The 19938-nt window shown below is 35.3% G+C and overlaps 1 protein-coding gene and 1 long non-coding RNA gene across 3 annotated transcripts; one reads left to right on the forward strand and one right to left on the reverse strand.

Annotated features, from left to right (window-relative positions):
• The first annotated feature begins 182 nt into the window (after positions 1 to 182).
• Positions 183 to 3602, forward strand: LOC127848098 (uncharacterized). The gene is made up of 3 exons (XR_008034352.1): positions 183 to 372; positions 2945 to 3006; positions 3445 to 3602. It is a non-coding gene; the product is annotated as an uncharacterized LOC127848098 (long non-coding RNA).
• LOC127847972 (putative phosphatidate phosphatase) lies at positions 584 to 18986 on the reverse strand. Of its 2 annotated transcripts, none has more exons than XM_052380229.1 (6): positions 18809 to 18986; positions 8543 to 8694; positions 5941 to 6242; positions 5505 to 5562; positions 4587 to 4763; positions 584 to 4099 (listed from the first exon to the last, which is right to left on the reverse strand). In XM_052380229.1, exons 1-6 carry the CDS (start codon positions 18873 to 18875, stop codon positions 3977 to 3979), a joined length of 879 nt encoding a protein of 292 aa, XP_052236189.1. In that variant the 5' UTR covers positions 18876 to 18986; the 3' UTR covers positions 584 to 3976. The 2 variants fall into 2 exon arrangements, with proteins under 2 accessions (XP_052236189.1, XP_052236196.1); XM_052380236.1 differs by lacking the exon at positions 18809 to 18986 and adding an exon at positions 16627 to 16796.
• Positions 18987 to 19938: the final 952 nt, after the last annotated feature.

The raw sequence follows: 19938 nt of genomic DNA on the forward strand, positions 1-19938 counted from the left end.
AACGGGATTTTCGCTAAGAGACTGCCTTTAAACGTGAAGTTAATAAAACGCGGAAAATGTCGTCACTGATGAGCCTGTGCGGACTGCAATCTGGAACGGCAATGCACGCACATGCGTTAAGCCTCGTTTTTCCATGAGCAATGCTTAGATAAATTGGGCACAATCGTTGTTGAAAGCTCAAGAAGTAACTCGTTATCGTTTCCGATGAGTGTTTGGACAAATGGCAAGGAACTAGCGAGGGTCACATCATACATGACTAATAGTGTACATGAAGTGGTTTGTTATCACGACCTTCATAAAATACGCCTTTTGAAACATTAACCAGCTTAATTATGCAAGCATGTTTTATTCACCTGCGCAAACGTGCACATGGTAAGTGTTGGTGCTCGCTTTTTGTGAGTCGACATGGCTTTTAAATTTATTGAAACCCAGCTCTCTTGCTTTAAACTTTCTCAGAAAGTGTGTCGTAGTGATATCTCAATTGAGTTTGAAAATGATTTCGGTCTGTTGAAAAATACTGATGATGATGACAATAGTGATGTTGAAACCGGTGGTTGAATCAGAAAAAGAAACAACAACCCCAAATGTCTTATGATATTTAATTACCAAAATTTAATTTTGCCATTAGTTCAGAAGTTCAGATAATAATATTTATTTTTTCCTGAAAAACAAATTACGGTGAACCAAGTTAAACAACACAACTTCTTTATTTGAACCTAACAAGACTACCGGTATTCATCCAAAATACATGGTATAACAGGAGCCGTAATTAGAATGTCTATATTTCATAGGTAAACAATTCACAAGTCATCTATGGAACTTTGTATAGGCAGCCTCGTTTACAGGAGACAACAACCAGCTGCTGGCTGAGTTTTCGCAGTAAATGTGTGGCCCATAAAGGATATAGGATTTAAATACAAAACAAAAATATACGTACATATTCGTTATTAGTTAGAAATACTTTATTAATTTCCCAAAAGAGTTGAAGTTAAAGAACTATGTTGTGTTATGCGTATAAAACATGTTCTTCTTACACCAAGTTTGTTAGATGAACGTATGTCGAAACATACACTACCTTAATAGTTAAATATATTTATTGATGTCCATATGTCTATATATACTTCTTAAGTTCAAAATCCTCTAATCGTTTTTATTACACTTCAGATACTTACGACACCAGTACACTAAAACTATGTCAGAAATATTAGAGATTCGCGCGTTACGTTTTTAGGATTTGTGGTTTCATTTTGTCTCCATATGTACATTTGGTTAAAATCGTTCTAGACGCGATTTTTGGTTTGTGATTGTATCTAGGATTAACGCGAGGTTCGGCTTGCCCGCAAACCCACATTAATTGTTCCTTTAGGTTTTAGTTAAGCGCATTTGGGACAACGAAGCTCTTAAATGAAAAAAACTATTTACTTAAAAAACAACTGTCAGGTGAAACATTAGTGGAATAGATTTCACTAAGCGTTTGCTAGCCAACTCATTACTGATTTATTATAGTAGCTTTCTATGGGTTCGGAATGTTCAAACGATTCGTGCAAACAAATGGCCATGGAGTTACATCAGTTGCATATGACTGTAGTCAGTGAATAAGAAATCCGAATGTTTACTTATGTTGAGAAATGCGTATTTTTCGCAAAGAGTTAATGACGCTTTTTTGACCCTGTATATGAAGGGAATAAATCCTTATGGACATCATTAGTGTCTTGTTCTGTGAAAACTGGGCTTAATTCATGTGCGTAAAGTGTCGTCCCAGATTAGCCTGTGCAGTCCGCACAGGCTAATCAGGGACAACACTTTTCGCTTTAATGGTATTTTTAGTTTTAAGGAAGTCATTCCTTACCAAAAATCAAGTTTAGGCGGAAAGTGTCGTCCCTGATTAGCCTGTGCGGACTTCACAGGCTAATCTAAGACGACACTTTACGCACATGAATTAAGCCCAGTTTTCTCAGAACAAGACACAATTTAATTTAAAATTACCAAAGTGGTATATGAGTATTATTTTTTTATTAATTTGATGAGAACATATCCACAACATCAGCACCATATGTGCACATATTGACGAATAACGAGATTTCGGTGGGAACAAGTGTAAATACATACAAGTGTAAATATTTAAAATACATAATGTGAAAATAAATAAAGTACGTGATATGTAAATATATCAAGAACATAATTATATTTCATGGTCTGACATGCATATTCACAATCCATATAAAGTCCACAACTCATTAACAGTTGACAAAAAAACGCAATTTTCAGCTGTTCTGAAAAAATATCAAAAAATGAGCAAATGGCATCAAACATAACAATGCTTTCTGATATTTCTATACTGATAGATAAATCTTTTACTAACATAAATAAGAGGAAACAAGCAAAAAATTATAATTGAAAAATAAAATAAGATACACAGGATACGGATGCAAGCGCTACGCATATGTGCACATACTTTGTGTAATGAATCAATACAATAAAATAACATATAACAAAATATTGTCACTGACATCTTAATTTTTTTTCATTACAACAACTGAAGTCCAAGTAAATTCAAATTAAAACTGACAAAATGTTTTATTTTCCTCAACAAATGGTAAACTATTTAAGGGTCAAAAAGTCAGAAAAGTCCATTTTTCTTGAATACTCTGGTACTTTTAACATGTTATCATGTTGTTTTGTTAAATAACTAAGTTAACATTGATTTCAGTAGTAATTTAAACGAAAGTAATGGAATATTAAACCCTTACATAAACAGAACAAATATCAAACTAAACACCATAAAACCAACAAGAATTTGGTTTTCAGATAAATATATGGGGGGGGGGGGGATTCTTCAAAAAAGAAAAATTAGTAGGTAAATCTGATACAGAAATAAAATATATTATCACTATTTGGTAACTGAATTTTCATACAATAAAGTGTGTATTTTTTTAATTTCCAGCATTCCTATTTATTTGGCCACACACTGGTGGGGACCATTCCATGCCAGAATTACAACGCAAGGTAAACAATTCCATATGAAATGAACATTAAGTTCTTAAAAGACCTTCAACATATTGCTAGAACACAAAGTGCTTTAAAATAAAACACTGAAATTATAAACATTTAACATTATATAACATTAAATTTATGTCAAAGATAAAATATTTTGTATAAAACAATTCAAAGAAATTGTAATGAATTTTGACCAAAAAAATGTAAATACATGTACAAAGATAAGAAAAAAGCAAAAACAAACATCACAAATATTGTAGAAAACTTGTGTGTAAAATGTTCAACATTAATCGTGAAAAAAACTCTTCATGTAATGAATGGTTTGCTTTATGGATATATAAAAGTAGGAAACTAAGAGAAACTTAAATGTGACACAAAAAGATTCGACTCTTCCAAATGTAAATAATTTGTGTGGTAAACATTATAATTGTGATGTATATATTTTAGAAAACAAAGTTACTTCCAAAGAGTGGAAGGACTATAAACTTCAGAACTGTTGCAACGAAAACCAAAGAGCAACAGAACAGGTGCATACTTGCTTAATTATCAAAATCTGAAACACTGTTTTTAATGCGTTTTAAAATGAAATTAGTAATAAATCTCAAATAAAATTCTTTTCCTCAGTAAAAAATTCCATAAGATTGATCAGACTACAGGGTGTTGGAATGACAGCAACAATATGATTGAAAATATGATAAATCTAAGCTAAATCTAAGCTAAACATGAAATATAATATCTTGTTGTGTAAGGATTGCATCATTTTGCATGATTACAAAATGTCATAAGTTTGGAGAAATTTTATTATTTTAACCAAACATTCATTTGCTGAAATCAATTAGTGTAACTTTTACTGTGTAATATCACCTTAAGAACAAGTATTGTAATTAAATGCTGTCATTGCATTGTTTATATTCACTTCTGGCAAAATCCTGAGTTTTAATATTGAAAAACAACAATAACAACAAGAAAAAGTTGGAGTTCAAAGGTCATGGAGTTGTTGAGCCTCATTGTGGCATTGCTGTTCCACACTGCCATCACTGACTGTCGACTGATTCAAGTCATGGGAACTCATGCAGGGAAACATGTCAGATACACAGTACGCCTGAAAAAACAAACAAGATGCAAGCGTTTTTTAAAAATATATAATGAAAAAGTTTTTTATTAATTTACAATTGCTGTCAAAGGTATAAGTGAACTTTGCATCATCATCATCATAATTATCATCCTAAGAAAGAGCAACATTACAATGCCACCATCTTAAGCATACATGTATTTAAATCATGTTCAACATTATCATAAGCACCCAGACCCTGTGACATTTTGTTCCCATCCATCAAAACCACATAACCCTTTAACTCTCGGAAGCAAAGTGAAAGTGGCTATATGCAAACAACATAAAACCAAAACAGCCTGTGAGTAACTCGCAGTCTGTTCAGGTTTTGTGCTTTTTGCTGCTCATCAGTATCTAAGGTTTGGAAATGAAGCCTTCAAATAAATTTAACTTCGTGACTACACATGCTTACAAAGATGTATCTTAGTTAAAATGGTTAAACCTCTTCATGTAAAACTTCCAACAGAAAAATACACACCACTAAAGCAGCCGTAGTGCTTCCAATGACTGCACCAGCAATCACGTCGCTGGGATGGTGTTTATAGTCAGTGATACGACTGAGGCACGTGTACCAGGCTAAATAAATCAGAAGTGCCTGGACAACTGAGCGAAATAAATACCTCCGGAAGAATGTGACATGCTTCTGAATATAGATCTGAAACCCACAATCAATTGACAGCAATAACAGCACATGTTTATTCATTTTTAGTGTGAGCGTTATGTTACAGCAAATCAGTATGTGCTTAGAAGCCTTAGGTACGGTTTATTCAATTTTAGTGTGATCATTATGTTACAGCAAATCAGTATGTGCTTAGAAGCCTTAGGTACGGTATGGAAAGACAACCACTGCCTGTTGCAGCAGACGACAAATGCCATTCTCCTAGCAGAGTTGTCGTTTGTGCCTCAACATAAATGTGAATGTGATGAACCGCTGTGTATTGGTACACTGCAGAGGGTTTATATGACTAATAGTGTTTAACAGCTTGTAAAACGAGATTGGCCAATCTGGTGTTTATCATTGAAATCTGTACATATTGGCTGCTTTCAGGGAAAACGGGGCTCAATGCATGTCAAATAAGATTAGCCTGTGCATACTGATTAGCCTGTGCAATGCGCACAAGCTAATCAAGGACGACATTTTACAACAGCGAACACCTACAGTGCCTTCACCACTTTGATTTTCTTTTTAATCAACCAGGGCATTTAATACATAAAACAAAATGAATACACCATAACAAAAAAATCATACTTAATATGTAATATTATTTTATCTGCTTGACTTATTATATAGTTTTATATCATTCTATCATTTGTCATGCCGACTTAAGACAATCTCATTTGATTAAGTATGTAAGACAATTAAACTGATGAGGCAATGGTTAACAATAGCACCTACCACAAGATAGACTGCCACATAGGTGGAGAAGGAGGCATGTCCGGAAGGGAACGATAATCTGCCAAAAAAATATATAAATTAGCAGCACTGTAAAAAACGGAGCCTATTCCATGTGAATAAAGGTCTTCCCAGATAAGCCTGTGCAGTCCAAAAATGCTCAACAGGGACAAAACTTTCCACCTTAAAGGCTACCCAATTATTAGCCTGTGCAGTCAGCGCAATCTTATCAGGGATGACACTTTCCGCATTAACTTGTTTTTTTCCTAAGCAAAAGACTTGCTTTAAATGAAAAATTGTATCAAACTTAAAGTCGAAAATGTCTTGCCTTATAAGACTGTGTTGACTGCACAGGCTTACTCGGGATGACATTTTACGCTAATGCATAAAGCCCCTGTTTTCCCATAGCTTAGCTCACATCTACACATGTTCAACATACCTCATCTCTCGTATTTCATTAGCCTCCTTGCCAAGGCACTCAAAATCCTCTATATGTCCCTGAGAGCAATTAATCTTACTGAAGTTGACCTTGCAAACGTCAAAGAAATGAGGTCGTAGTCGTCCGATACTGTACTTTCCGATGTCAGTCACAATGTGTTCTATCACAGCCCCAAATAGGAAAGGCACCAGAGAAATGTAGATGTTCCTCACAATTATTTTGAGGTGCCCGTAGGTTTTAAGGTCAGTTTTAAGTTGGCTGTTCACGCATTTGTATATCAGTACTGATTCAACAACTACCATCTGAAAAATAGTAATCAGTTTCTTCACCTTAATAGATTATGGACATATTTTTGATAAATATTTATACATGGAGATTCAGACATTGTACTAAAAGAATAATAATTCCTGATTTGTGTATTAAAATATTGCAAATATTCAAACAAACAAAAAAAGAATGAATGGGGTTCATAAAATTGTCAAATTGCGGACAAAATGTATTTACAGCCAATGCTAATCACATGCAAATGAGCTAGCACATGATTCGCAATAAATTTTTATAAATGAATCGAAAATATTGTCTATAAATGGGAGTCCATTTCAGCCATGCTAAATGAAATTCAATTAAGGTGGTCATTGAGTTGAATCGGGTCTTTGATTCTAGCCCTCCATGAAATAAATCAGCAATAAATGTGCTTGGTAAATTGGAAATAAAAAGCCCTTCTCAAGCAGCAATAAATGGAGTATTCATTTCAATATCACTCCTTTTGCGACATGAATGGTTATTAACTGATTTAGTAGCAACAGGTTTAAGAAGTTCTCTCATGAACAATATTGGACTCATATTCAATGCAATGGTCATAAATAGACTATAATCAATTAAGTATTCCCATTTATTGCCTTTTTTCGCAGAATTTTATGCTAAACAATTTTGTGTTTGGGTATATATATAAAATAAACATAAACATAAACAAGAGATGTGTTTGTCAGAAACACAATGCCCCCTATTGCGCCGCTTTGAAATATTATTTTTTTTACCTTTGACCTTGAAGGATGACCTTGACCTTTAACTTCCACAACTCAAAATGTGCAGCTTCATTAGAACGCTGCTTGGAAAAATAATTATTATTTTATTATTTTTTTACCTTGAAGGATGACCTTGACCTTGAACTTCCACCACTCACAATGTGCAGCTTCATGAGAACGCCACTTTGATTTTTGATTTTTTTTTACCTTTGACCTTGAAGGATGACCTTGACCTTGAACTTCCACCACTCAAAATGTGCAGCTTCATGAGATACACATGCATGCCAAATATCAAGTTGCTATCTTCAATATTGAAAAAGTTATGGCCAATGTTAAAGTTTTCGGACAGACAGACGCCATATATTTGACATTTGACCTTAAAGGATGACCTTCACCTTTCACCACTCAAAATGTTCAGCTCCATGAGATACACATGCATGCCAAATATCAAGTTGCTATCTTTAATAGTGAAAAAGTAATGGCCAATGTTAAAGTTTTTGGAAGGATGGACAGACACCATATTTTAGATATTTGACCTTGAAGGATTACATTGACCTTCACCTTTCACCACTCAAAATGTGCAGCTCCGTGAGATGCACATGCATGCCAAATATCAAGTTGCTATCTTCAATATTGAAAAAGTTATGGCCAATGTTAAAGTTTTTGGACGGAAAGACGCCATATATTTAACATTTGACCTTGAAGGATGACCTTGACCTTCACCTTTCACCACTTAAAATGTTCAGCTCCATGAGATACACATGCATGCCAAATATCAAGTTGCTATCTTTATTAGTGAAAAAGTTATGGCCAATGTTAACGTTTTTGGACGGATGGACAGACGCCATATATTAGACATTTGACCTTGAAGGATGACCTTGACCATCACCTTTCACCACTCAAAATGTGCAGCTCCATGAGATGCACATGCATGCCAAATATCAAATTGCTATCTTCAATATTGAAAAAGTTATGGCCAATGTTAAAGTTTTTGGACGGACAGACGCCATATATTTGACATTTGACCTTGAAGGATGACCTTGACCTTCACCTTTCACCACTCAAAATGTTCAGCTCCATGAGATACACATGCATGCCAAATATCAAGTTGCTATCTTCAATAGTGAACAATTTATGGCCAATGTTAACGTTTTTGGACGGACGGACAGACGTCATATATTAGACATTTAACCTTGAAGGATGACCTTGACTTTCACCTTTCACCACTCAAAATGTGCAGCTCCATGAGATGCACATGCATGCCAAATATCAAGTTTCTATCTTTATGAATGCAAAAGTTATGGCCAACGTTAAAGTTTTTTCCGGACAGACGGACAGACTGACATACACACATACTGACATACACATACTGACATACACACATACTGACATACACACATACTGACATACTGACTGACGGACAGTAACTGCTATATGCCACCCTACCGGGGGCATAAAAATAAATTTCATATTAGTACAAAAATAAGTTAACAAAATCTTTACATTATAAGGAATACTGTAAATATAAAAATATTTGCTTAAAATTGTTTATTTACTTGTGATTAAGATTTTAATACCACAATGACAGCCAATACGAATCCTATTCCATACAGCATTGCAGATGTAACCGTGGAGTCATGAAAGGGATACTTCAGTGAGTCATCATCACAGAAAAAGCCTCTCTTGTACGGGTCTCCCAGCACTCTGAACAGCAACAGAATTATTCCACCTGTGGGTTTCATAAGAATTGTATGATTTAGAAGAGTTGGCTTTGCATTTAACTAGACCAGTGCATTTGATTAACAAGAGGGCCTGAAAGGCCAAAAGTCGCTCACCTGAGATAACAAGATATTACTGGGACAAATCTTCTGACCAAGTTTCATGAAGATCGAAAAATAAATGTGGCCTTTAGAGTGTAAACAAGGTTTTACTATAGCCATATAAGGAAAAAAGTCCCGCCCCCTGGCAGCCATGTTTTTCAACCAACCAGCATCATTTTTTAACTCTTCTAAGATATTATCGGGATGAATCTTCTGACCAAGTTTTATGAAGATCTGACAGTAAATGTGGCCTCTAGAGTGTTAACAATATTTTACTATAGCCATATAAGGAAAAATGCCAGCCCCTTGGAAGCCATGTTTTTCAAGCAAACATAATTATTTTCAAACTCATCCAAGATATTATTGAGACCAATTTTCTGACCAAATTTCATGAAGATTGGACAATAAATGTGGCCTCTAGAGCGTTAACAAGGTTTTACAAAAGCCATAAAATTATATAGCCATAAGAGGAAAAATGCCCCGCCCCGGGTGTCCATGTTTTTAAAGCAATCAAAACCATTTTCGAACTCATCCAAGATATCATTGGGACAAATCTGCTGACCAAGTTTCATGATTATCGGGAAATAAATGTGACCTCTAGAGTGTTAACAATGTTTAACTATAGCCATATATTTAAGGAAAAATGCCCCACTCCCATGCAAGGTGGCCATGTTTTTCAACCAACCGGCATCATTTTTGAACTGGTCCAAGATGTTATTGGGATGAATCTTCTGACCGAGTTTCATGAAGATCGGACTATAAATGTGGCCTCTAGAGTGTTAACAAGATTTTACTTAAGCCATATAAGGAAAAATGCCCCACCCCTTGGCAGCCATGTTTTTCAAGCAAAAGTTTAAGTTGTAACCATTTTCGAACTCATCCATGATATTAATAAGACAAATCTTCTGACCATGAAGATTGGACAATAAATGTGGCCTCGAGAGTGTTAACAAGGTTTAACTATAGCCATATAAGGAAAACATGCCCCGCCCCATGGTGGCCATGTTTTTCAACCAAAGGGCATCATTTCTGAACTTGTCCAAGATATTATTGGGATGAATCTTCTGACCAAGTTTCATGAAGATTGGACAATAAATGAGTCCTCTAGAGTGTTAACTTGATTTTACTATAACCATATAAGGAAAAATGCCCCGCCCCCTTGGCAGCCATGTTTTTCAAGCAAAGGTTACCATTTTCAAACTTATCCAAGATTTCATTGGGACAAATCGTCTGACCAAGTTTCATGAAGATCGGAAAATAAATGTGGCCTCTGAGTGTTAACAAGGTTTTGCTAAAGCCATATTAGAAAAAATGCCCCGCCCCTTGGCAGCCACGTTTTTCAACCAACCGGCATCATTTTTGAACTTGTCCAAGATATTATTGGGATGAATCTTCTGACCAAGTTTCATGAATATTGAACAATAAATGTGGCCTCTAGAGTGTTAACAAGATTTTACTATAGCCATATATACATTGTAGCCATATAAGGAAAAGTGCCCCGCCCCTTGGCAGTCATGTTTTTCAAGCAAAGGTTACCATTTCTGAACTCATCCAAGATATCATTGGGACATATTTTCTCAGCAAGTTTTATGAAGATCAGAAAATAAATGTGGCCTCTAAAGTGTTAACAAGGTTTCACTAAAGCCATATAAGGAAAAATGCCCGGCCCTCTGGCGGCCATGTTTTTCAACCAACCAGCACTATTTTCGAACTTGTCCAATATATTATTGGGATGAATCTTCTGACCAAGTTTCATTAAGATCAGACAATAAATGTGGCCTCTAGAATGTTAACAAGATTTTACTAAAGCCATATAAAGCCATATAAGGCAAAATGCCCCGCCCCTTGGCAGCCATGTTTTTCAAGCAAAGGTATCCATTTTCGAACTCTTCCAAGATATCATTGAGACCAATCTTCTGACCGAATTTCATGAAGATTGGAGAATAAATGTGGCCTCTAGAGAGTTGACAAGGCAAATGCTGACGGCTCACAACGGACGATAGACAAAAAGCGATCACAAAAGCTAAAAATAAGATTGAAATGTTAAAAGAAATTAATTTTTGTAATATGCTTGCCATTGGTTAATAAAATAACATTTCATATTGAAACACTGATAAAGGATTAATTACAAGTAAATATGAAGCTGCAACTTGAACCATAAACCCTTTCCTGATTAGAGTAGATTTTTCTACAATTTGCCACGGAGCATATACTAGAGTCCGTGAAATGGCTTATTATCCCCTACCTGTTTCACCGGAGGGGACTTATGGTTTGCGCTCTGTGTGTCTGTCTGTCTGTGAGTCTGTCTGTCACACTTTTCTGGATCCTGCGATAACTTTTAAAGTTCTTAATATTTGTTCATGAAACTTGAAACATGGATAGATGGCAATATGGACATTATGCACGTCATTTCATTTTGTTCCTACGTAAAAAATTATGGTTGCTATGGCAACAATTAGACTAGAAATACTGCTGAAAATGGTGGTTTTCTGGATCCTGCGATATCTTTTTAAGTTCTTAATATTTTTTCATGAAACTTGCAACATGGATAGATGGCAATATGGACATTATGCACGTCATTTCATTAGTTTCCTACGACAAAAATTGTGGTTATGGCAACCAACAACAACAAAAATATTCTGAAAATGGTGGAATTTTTTACAATGGTGGAGCCGGTAGGGGACCATATTGCTTGACAATAGCCTTACAGTGATCATTTCTTTGATCATCCAAAAGGGAGTAAGAAGAAATACGGGACCGTTGATACGGACAGAAACTCTCTACAAAATGGCACCCTTGGTGTTAGGTTGGAAAAAGCTAGAAGAAATGAATCCAAAATGCTGGTTACTTCTAAAATGGGCTTAACTGATGTCATCTAACTTTCATTGTGTTTTGTGTACTTTATTGGAACAGCAAAACCGCGAATTTGAATGTAAATAGAATAGATTATATACCAGGTAATGACATATTCATTTAAAAAAAATATATTATACAAACATTTACCAACTGAATGTTCTTTTTTTCCCCTACATATCGTATGGGTATCCCATGCGTCAGTGGCATTTGTGGATACACAACTTATTGTTTAACTTCTTATTAAGTGTTAATATATGCGTATTAAATTTCATAAATGAGGTGGAAGTCTTACGAAATATGCAGTTATTCATTACAATGGTGTAAATGTGTTGAATGGTGAAACAAGTGAAAATTGACATTTGTATCCTTCTATCACCAAACTGTACATTTATTTTATTTACCACAAACATTTTTCAGATCAGCAATTAATTATAAAAACAAGGGCTGTTTGTAAAACATGCATGCCCCCCATATAGGCTGTCCGTTGTAGTGGCAGCCATTGTGTGAATATGATTTTTGTCACTGTGACCTTGACCTTTGACCTAGTGACCTGAAAATCAATAGGGGTCATCTGCGGGTCACGATCAATGTACCTATGAAGTGTCATGATCCTAGGCAAAAGCGTTCCTGAGTTATCATCCGAAAATCATTTTACTATTTCGGGTCACCGTGACCTTGACCTTTGACCTTGTGACCTCAAAATCAATAGGGGTCATCTGCAAGTCATGATCAATCTACCTTTGAAGTTTCATGATCCTAGGCGTATGCTTTCTTGAGTTATCATCCGAAAACCAATTTACTATTTCGGGTCACCGTGACCTTGACCTTTGACCTAGTGACCTCAAAATCAATAGGGGTCATCTGCGAGTCATGATCAATCTACCCATGAAGTTTCATGATCATAGGCGTATGTGTTCTTGAGTTATCATCCGGAATTCATTTTACCATTTCGGGTCACCGTGACCTTGACCTTTAACCTAGTGAACTCAAAATCAATAGGGGTCATCTGCAAGTCATGATCAATCTACCCATGAAGTTTCATGATCCTAGGCATATGCGTTCTTGAGTTATCGTCTGACAACCACCTGGTGGACGGACCGACAGACCGACATGAGCAAAGCAATATACCCCCTCTTCGAAGGGGGGCATAATAATCAAAGACAAAGATAGCAGTGCGGATATTTGCAAACATAAAATTGTCAGTCTAAAATGTATAATTATGTACGATTTAACTTTAAACTTCTTTCGAAACTTCTGTATATAGGCCTATACCAACTAAACATTATGCCCTTCAAGACGACCTGAAAGCGCCTGGCCATGTAGTTGCAATAATCCAACTCCCAGCTATTGACCCATCGGGTCGCTGGGAGTTGCAATTGGTAACAAGATATTTCTTAAAAACGTGCCTCCTGGAATCCATGCTCTTTAATTGTTAGTATGAGTAACATAAATAAACACTTACAGATCATATATATATATAATTAAGGAGTATTTTTTCAATAAATGACTTGCCAATTGATGTCAATGATAACAGATTATGTGTTTGTGACGATGTATTAGGTTGATTGAACTCGATTTTATGGACATATGTGAGACATATTTTTTTTTACATTAAACCTTCGGTTAACAGGAAGAACTCTGACCTGTACGTATGTGTTCATAAAAGCTCGGAGCATTCAAAAAGAACTTCCTTGGCATGATGATGGGGAATGTGTTTTAACGCTAAGAAACTTGTAGTATATTGAGCATTAACTACTGCTTAACCCCCTTTCTATGAACTAGATAAACACATCCTTCCAACACAGGGTCCTCGTTTGGCCGTTTTTGGGGCTGAAATTTGGCCCCATTCCCCCCTCCCCCTAAAAAAGTAATTGTATACTTTTCCCCTATTTTAGCTCAAAATTCCCTCCTCCAATTTTTTTTCTTTTTTTACTTTTATGCTTATGTTGCCAGCTGGTATTGACGTATCGTGCTATTTGCCTTTGATTAAATGTATGTTAATGTAAATCACATTAAAATATAGCAATTTTAAGTGTTGAATGGTTGGTGAAAACGTCTTCTAAAATTCCCCATTTCATCCCAACAATGCAAAATTCCCTCCTCTTAAGGCCCCGGCCCCAATTCCCCAAAGTGAAGCAAGAGCCCTGCTTGTTGATAGTCACTTAGTAGCATATATATTTCAATCATTATACAAAGATGTCCATGGGATATTTTAGCAACTGCTGCAACATTGTAGTAGCTTATAGTAATATAATGTACATGGCATTACCTCCAAGCGCACTGTAGATACCGGACTTGTAAATATGCTTATTGTATACTTTGATGTGATGCAATCGGATTCCATAAGCGTGAGTTTTAATCGACCAGAGGACGTGTTGGTTAAACAATATTTGTGCTGTTATATTTCTTAACAATTCCATCAACAAAGTATTGCTTTTTGTGGTATATACCCAAAGACCTATAGATAACACAGATTGGAAACTCTCGTCTTCGCGATAGCGATATGCGATAATATCTAACGGCGGACGCGGGTCAGGTGACATCGATTTTGGAGATGCCGGTGTACCTGTAGATTCTTCTCTGTTCCAGCTACTGTCGGCCATTTTGTTTTAAAGCAATCAATTATGGGCAAAGTCGGTCGCCGCAAACAGACATATTGAATATATTTTTGTGTAAATAAAAATAAGTTTTTATTTTCTTTGTTGATAATGTTTTAGGTTATGGTAGTTATTATTCTTATGTATTATTAATGTATCGGAATTTGAAAGAGAACAAAGGATTTGTTCATTTTCGATAATTTTTGAAAAATTGAAAGGCCCAAACGATTTTTTTTCAAAAACTTCTTTATTTCTCATCACAGATTGATTAAGTAAGATGGTTATGCTAGGTGAGATGTTTATTACGGTATGATTTATAAAAAGTAGACGAAAATAAGGCATTTTAAAGGATTTTGCCTTTGTACAATTTTATACTGTTATTTCATTCAATCATTTTCACACCTGTCGCCAAAGTGGTTTGTTTCTTTTTTTAAAACTTTTCTATTTCATCCAAAATCGTTGAAGTATGATTTTTATGCTAGGAGAGATGTTAATCTAAGTATAAATTACAAAAACGTAGAAGAAAATTTTCAATTTAAAGGATTTGGCCTCATACAATGTTGGTAAAATTTTAAGCTCTTTTCCTCTGTTGTACACGATTGCTGTCAAACGTGTTTTTGTTCTTTTTGATAAACTTTCATTTTTCATCCCAAATAGATAAAGTCAGATTTTTATGCTTGGTTATATGTTTATCTAGGTTTGAATTAAACAAACTGGAGGAAAATGTTCATTTTAAAGGATTTTGGCCTTGTACAAAGTTGGTACAATTTTTAGCTCTTATACCCTATTGTACACACCTGTCGTCAAACGTGATTTGGTTCATTGTGAAAACCTTTGTCATTTTTCATACAAACATAACATCTCCATCAGTTCGCTAATTGATCCGACAATTGACACGCGCGTGAAATGTGTTTTTTTTCTTTTCGCGAAATCCTAGTCCATGACACTTAGAGCTTTTATTAATTACCAATAGAAAAAAAACTTGGTTACAAACAAAACATTAATAACCTATAACTCATGAATAAGATCTAAATAAAAACTAGAGAATTAAAAAATTGAAAAAATCCACAGAATCAATATTGAAATAAGATTAACTGAAACCGTTTTTGGATCGAACGATCATAGCATTTATTATACTGTAATGTTGTTTTTATCAGAGACCTAGATCTATGTGTCCACATATATCTATCCGTTTTGAAATAATATTATTTTATAAAGTTTTAAATGTTTGAATTAAAAATGTATACAAGAAAATTTTATCAGCAAAAGCCTTTCAAATAAATTATTCAACGGCATTCTCGCCGCGATTTGGAAATTCTTATAGCGCTATTACTTCAACGATCGCGGCATTATAAATTCTTATTTTAGGTTAATAGAATCGAGATTTTGTAAAAGCATAATTACTCATGTTTCTATGAAACTTTATTTTATAAAAATCGGATCATTATTGACCAAGTTACAGCCGCCTTTCTATAGCGCCGTAACATTTCGCATAACTTTGCTCGATAATCGTAGCCGTTGCTACTGGACACGTCGCTATCTTATCGCAATCGTGATACATCGGCAGCTTCGGACTCCTCCGATTGATTTTTGGAATAAATCGTCTGCTGATCCAAAGTGTTCTTATCAGTTTCTCGACCACGTGACCCCGCCGCGAGATAGCCTGATAAGGCGCGAAGTTTCCAATCTGTGTATTCTATAGGTCTTTGATATACCTTACAATCATTATATTTTATATATGTATTTATAGAGGGGGTAACCGTCGATATGTCCATTTATTCTGAGTAATGCTCCATGAAACTAGGCTACTAATTCAAATATCTACTTCAAACACCTAATCATTGTGTGTGATCAATGTGTAGTCAGAACACAATTTTGGCATCAACATTGTTTTTCACCTGCTTGAAACAAAGACCTTAATTTATTCTAGGTCTTTGCTCGAAAGGAGCCATTTAGGGGGTATTTTTCATCTTCATTTACGAGTTGTTTTCTGTTTTTCTTGTGCCATAGTATTTGTCATAATTTGGTGCTTGTGATATATCTGTGATATAATATCATTAATAAAAACCTCGTTCTTTAGTTCATGTTTCGTGTTTTAATTTTTTATGCGTTAAGGATAACGATGTTGTAGATTCATTAAAATAGTTTATACAATTTGTTATGCTCATTATAAGTAGAAATGAGTCACATGATACAAAAACCTGATTAATACAGATATGATATAAACAATTCTAGTCAGAAGTTTTAACACAATTTGATTGATGGTTTGCTTTTGTATTATATTAATGCATACTTGATGTTCCATATGGCGAAGTCATTAATTTAATGTGATGATTTATGACTATTTTTTCTGTGAATGTACAGAAATCGTACATAAAAGTTAAGTACCTGCTCCAATTATGACTGCATCTGATACAAATATCTTGAGGACATTCTTCAGTTCTTCGTTAATCATTTTTTGTTAATTCAACATAGGAACATGTAGTAATATCGTATTACTAATCTATTTTGTTTATGATTTCCGCATCGCGAAATTACGTTGCATTGAGTGCCAAGACGAACCGATCAAAAGTCGAAACGGGTACAGTTGTGGCGTATAGGTATTATCAATTTCACTTAAATATAAGACGCCCCCCACAGCCAAACACCTAGAGAATACTGTATTTGATAGGTCTTTGCCACAGCATGTCCACAAATACAACAAACTGGGGTTTTCTACCGATAGATGTACAGTATCGGTCATGCTCAAAATGAAGAATCATGTTATTAGAGGTGATTAATAACGGATATGGATGGTACGTTGCAGAGCCTTTCAGCGTCGACGCACAGGGTGGTTAGTCCCACTGTAGGTCAGTTAATCTTAAACTGCCAATTGTGTCTGCGCGCACTGCCTTTTCTTTTAGATTGTTCAAAGACCTATAATACACTAATCTATTATAGGTCTTTGGATTGTTCTACTTTATTATACTGTAATGTCTTATCGAAAAAAAAAGAGTTCTTATATATCGCTAGTGGGGATTTGCACTTGATTGGTTTTAGAGTTTTAGAGTTTTAAATAGAGTATTTTTCAACAATTTTATATGCTTTATAGTCTTATGTGTGACTCTATGTTTAGATTGCCGGACTGGGGTAAGGAAGTCTTGGCTAGGCAGGTCTGGTACCAGACCCTTAACCACCTTTTAAGAAGAAGATCAGTCTATTGGCCTTTCTTCTTTCCCGGAGGGGTCATATGCTATTGCAACATGTTGCTGTTTTTTATCTGTTCAAAAAAGTATGGTTCAATTCTTGCATAAAATCTAATATGTTCAAATAATAAAACATGTCCGCAATACATAGATGAACTCACATTCCAATTTTGTTTTGAAATTCCAGTTTTGTCGAGCCAAAAGTATCCATAACAGTTATAATTGCACAAATTCACAAGGGATTAATCTAAATATAATTTTAAATCACACTAGCATTTATTATTTTTGAGTTGCATGCAAAGTATGTCCCAAATGCTATTAATAGCAAAAATGGACCATATGTAAAAAGAAACAAGCACATTCTTTGAATTGATATCCCCCGCCAATATACTTCTGGACACAAATATTTCTGGACGGATGGACAACGCCAACGTGCATCATCCTCTTATCCATTTATATACTCATATCAAGTTTCAATGAAATCCGTCAAAGCACTTCCAAGATATGGCTCCGGACACACAAAAAAAGCATTTTTTCAAGATACAAAGGGCTATAACTCCGTTATTATCCAATGGTGTACAATGTCATTTGGCGTGCATCATCCTTTTATCCATATATATACTCATACCAAGTTTCAATGAAATCCGTCAAAGCACTTCCAAGATATGGCTCCGGACACACACAAAAGCATTTTTTAAGATACAAAGGGCCATAACTCCGTTATTATCCAATGGTGTACAATGCCATTTTGCGTGCATCATCCTCTTATCCGGATTTACTTATACCAAGTTTCAATGAAATCCGCCAAAGCACTTCCAATATATGGCTCCGGACACAAAAGTGCCGGACGGAAAGACGGACGGACGGACAATGCCAAAACATTATCCCTCCGCCTATGGCGGGGGATAATAACCAAAATACATCGCAGAAAAAAAGTATCATCAATATGTTTGTAATGTTTGTAATCACATAAGAAGTTATATATTTTTATTTACACTGACACAATAACAACAATGTCAAACATTGTCTTATAGAAGTGAAATTGATTGTGTTTTTTTCCAAACTGAATACAACTAGGACTGTCACTGTTTTGCCTGATATACCCCATGTTGAGGCAGTTCAATTTAAAAAACTTGATTCCCTACTATGCAAGATTCATAGGTATTAAGTTTTACCTTCATATCTTGTATTAAAGTTTTTTCCCAGGACGACACAGAGGCATTCTAGTCAGAAGTTTTAACACAATTTGATTGATGGTTTGCTTTTGTTTTATATTAATGCATACTTGATGTTCCATATGATATGGCGAAGTCATTAATTTAATGTGATGATTTATGACTATTTTTTCTGTGAATGTACAGAAATCGTACATAAAAGTTAAGTACCTGCTCCAATTATGACTGCATCTGATACAAATATCTTGAGGACATTCTTAAGTTCTTCGTTAATCATTTTTTGTTAATTCAACATAGGAACATGTAGTAATATCGTATTACTAATCTATTTTGTTTATGATTTCCGCATCGCGAAATTACGTTGCATTGAGTGCCAAGACGAACCGGTCAAAAGTCGAAACGGGTACAGTTGTGGCGTATAGGTATTATCAATTTCACTTAAATATAAGACGCCCCCACAGCCAAACACCTAGAGAATACTGTATTTGATAGGTCTTTGCCACAGCATGTCCACAAATACAACAAACTGGGGTTTTCTACCGATAGATGTACAGTATCGGTCATGCTCAAAATGAAGAATCATGTTATTAGAGGTGATTAATAACGGATATGGATGGTACGTTGCAAAGCCTTTCAGCGTCGACGCACAGGGTGGTTAGTCCCACTGTAGGACAGTTGATCTTAAACTGCCAACTGTGTCTGCGCGCACCGCCTTTTCTCTTAGATTGTTCTACTTTATTATAGTGTCTTATCGAAAAAAAGAGTTATCCGTTATTATCCAATGGTGTACAACGCCATTTGGCGTGCATCATCCTTTTATCCATATATATACTCATACCAAGTTTCAATGAAATCCGTCAAAGCACTTCCAAGATATGGCTCCGGACACACACAAAAGCATTTTTTAAGATACAAAGGGCCATAACTCCGTTATTATCCAATGGTGTACAATGCCATTTTGCGTGCATCATCCTCTTATCCGGATTTACTTATACCAAGTTTCAATGAAATCCGCCAAAGCACTTCCAATATATGGCTCCGGACACAAAAGTGCCGAACTGAATACAACTAGGACTGTCACTGTTTTGCCTGATATACCCCATGTTGAGGCAGTTCAATTTAAAAAACTTGATTCCCTACTATGCAAGATTCATAGGTATTAAGTTTTACCTTCATATCTTGTATTAAAGTTTTTTCCCATGACGACACAGAGGCATGGCGCAGTAAATTTAAAAAGAGCAAAAAGTAGCGCGGACAGACAGTTTTTAGGTAATAAGTGCCCGTATTGGGAGAAACATTAACAACTATAATCAAACACACTAATTTTCAATTTATGTATT

Source organism: Dreissena polymorpha, chromosome 1 (assembly GCF_020536995.1).
Source record: "Dreissena polymorpha isolate Duluth1 chromosome 1, UMN_Dpol_1.0, whole genome shotgun sequence".
Lineage (NCBI taxonomy): Eukaryota > Metazoa > Mollusca > Bivalvia > Myida > Dreissenidae > Dreissena > Dreissena polymorpha.

What these genes read in the sequence shown, in the direction of transcription:
- LOC127847972 (XM_052380229.1), bottom strand. Translation starts at nt 18,875, where the DNA reads ATGATTAACGAAGAACTTAAGAATGTCCTCAAGATATTTGTATCAGAT. An exon ending in TCGTATTGGCTGTCATTGTG is followed by an intron (nt 6,243 to 8,542) that starts GTATTAAAATCT and finishes ACTATTTTTCAG; the next exon opens with ATGGTAGTTGTTGAATCAGT. An exon ending in GCACTACGGCTGCTTTAGTG is followed by an intron (nt 4,100 to 4,586) that starts GTGTGTATTTTT and finishes TTGTTTTTTCAG; the next exon opens with GCGTACTGTGTATCTGACAT.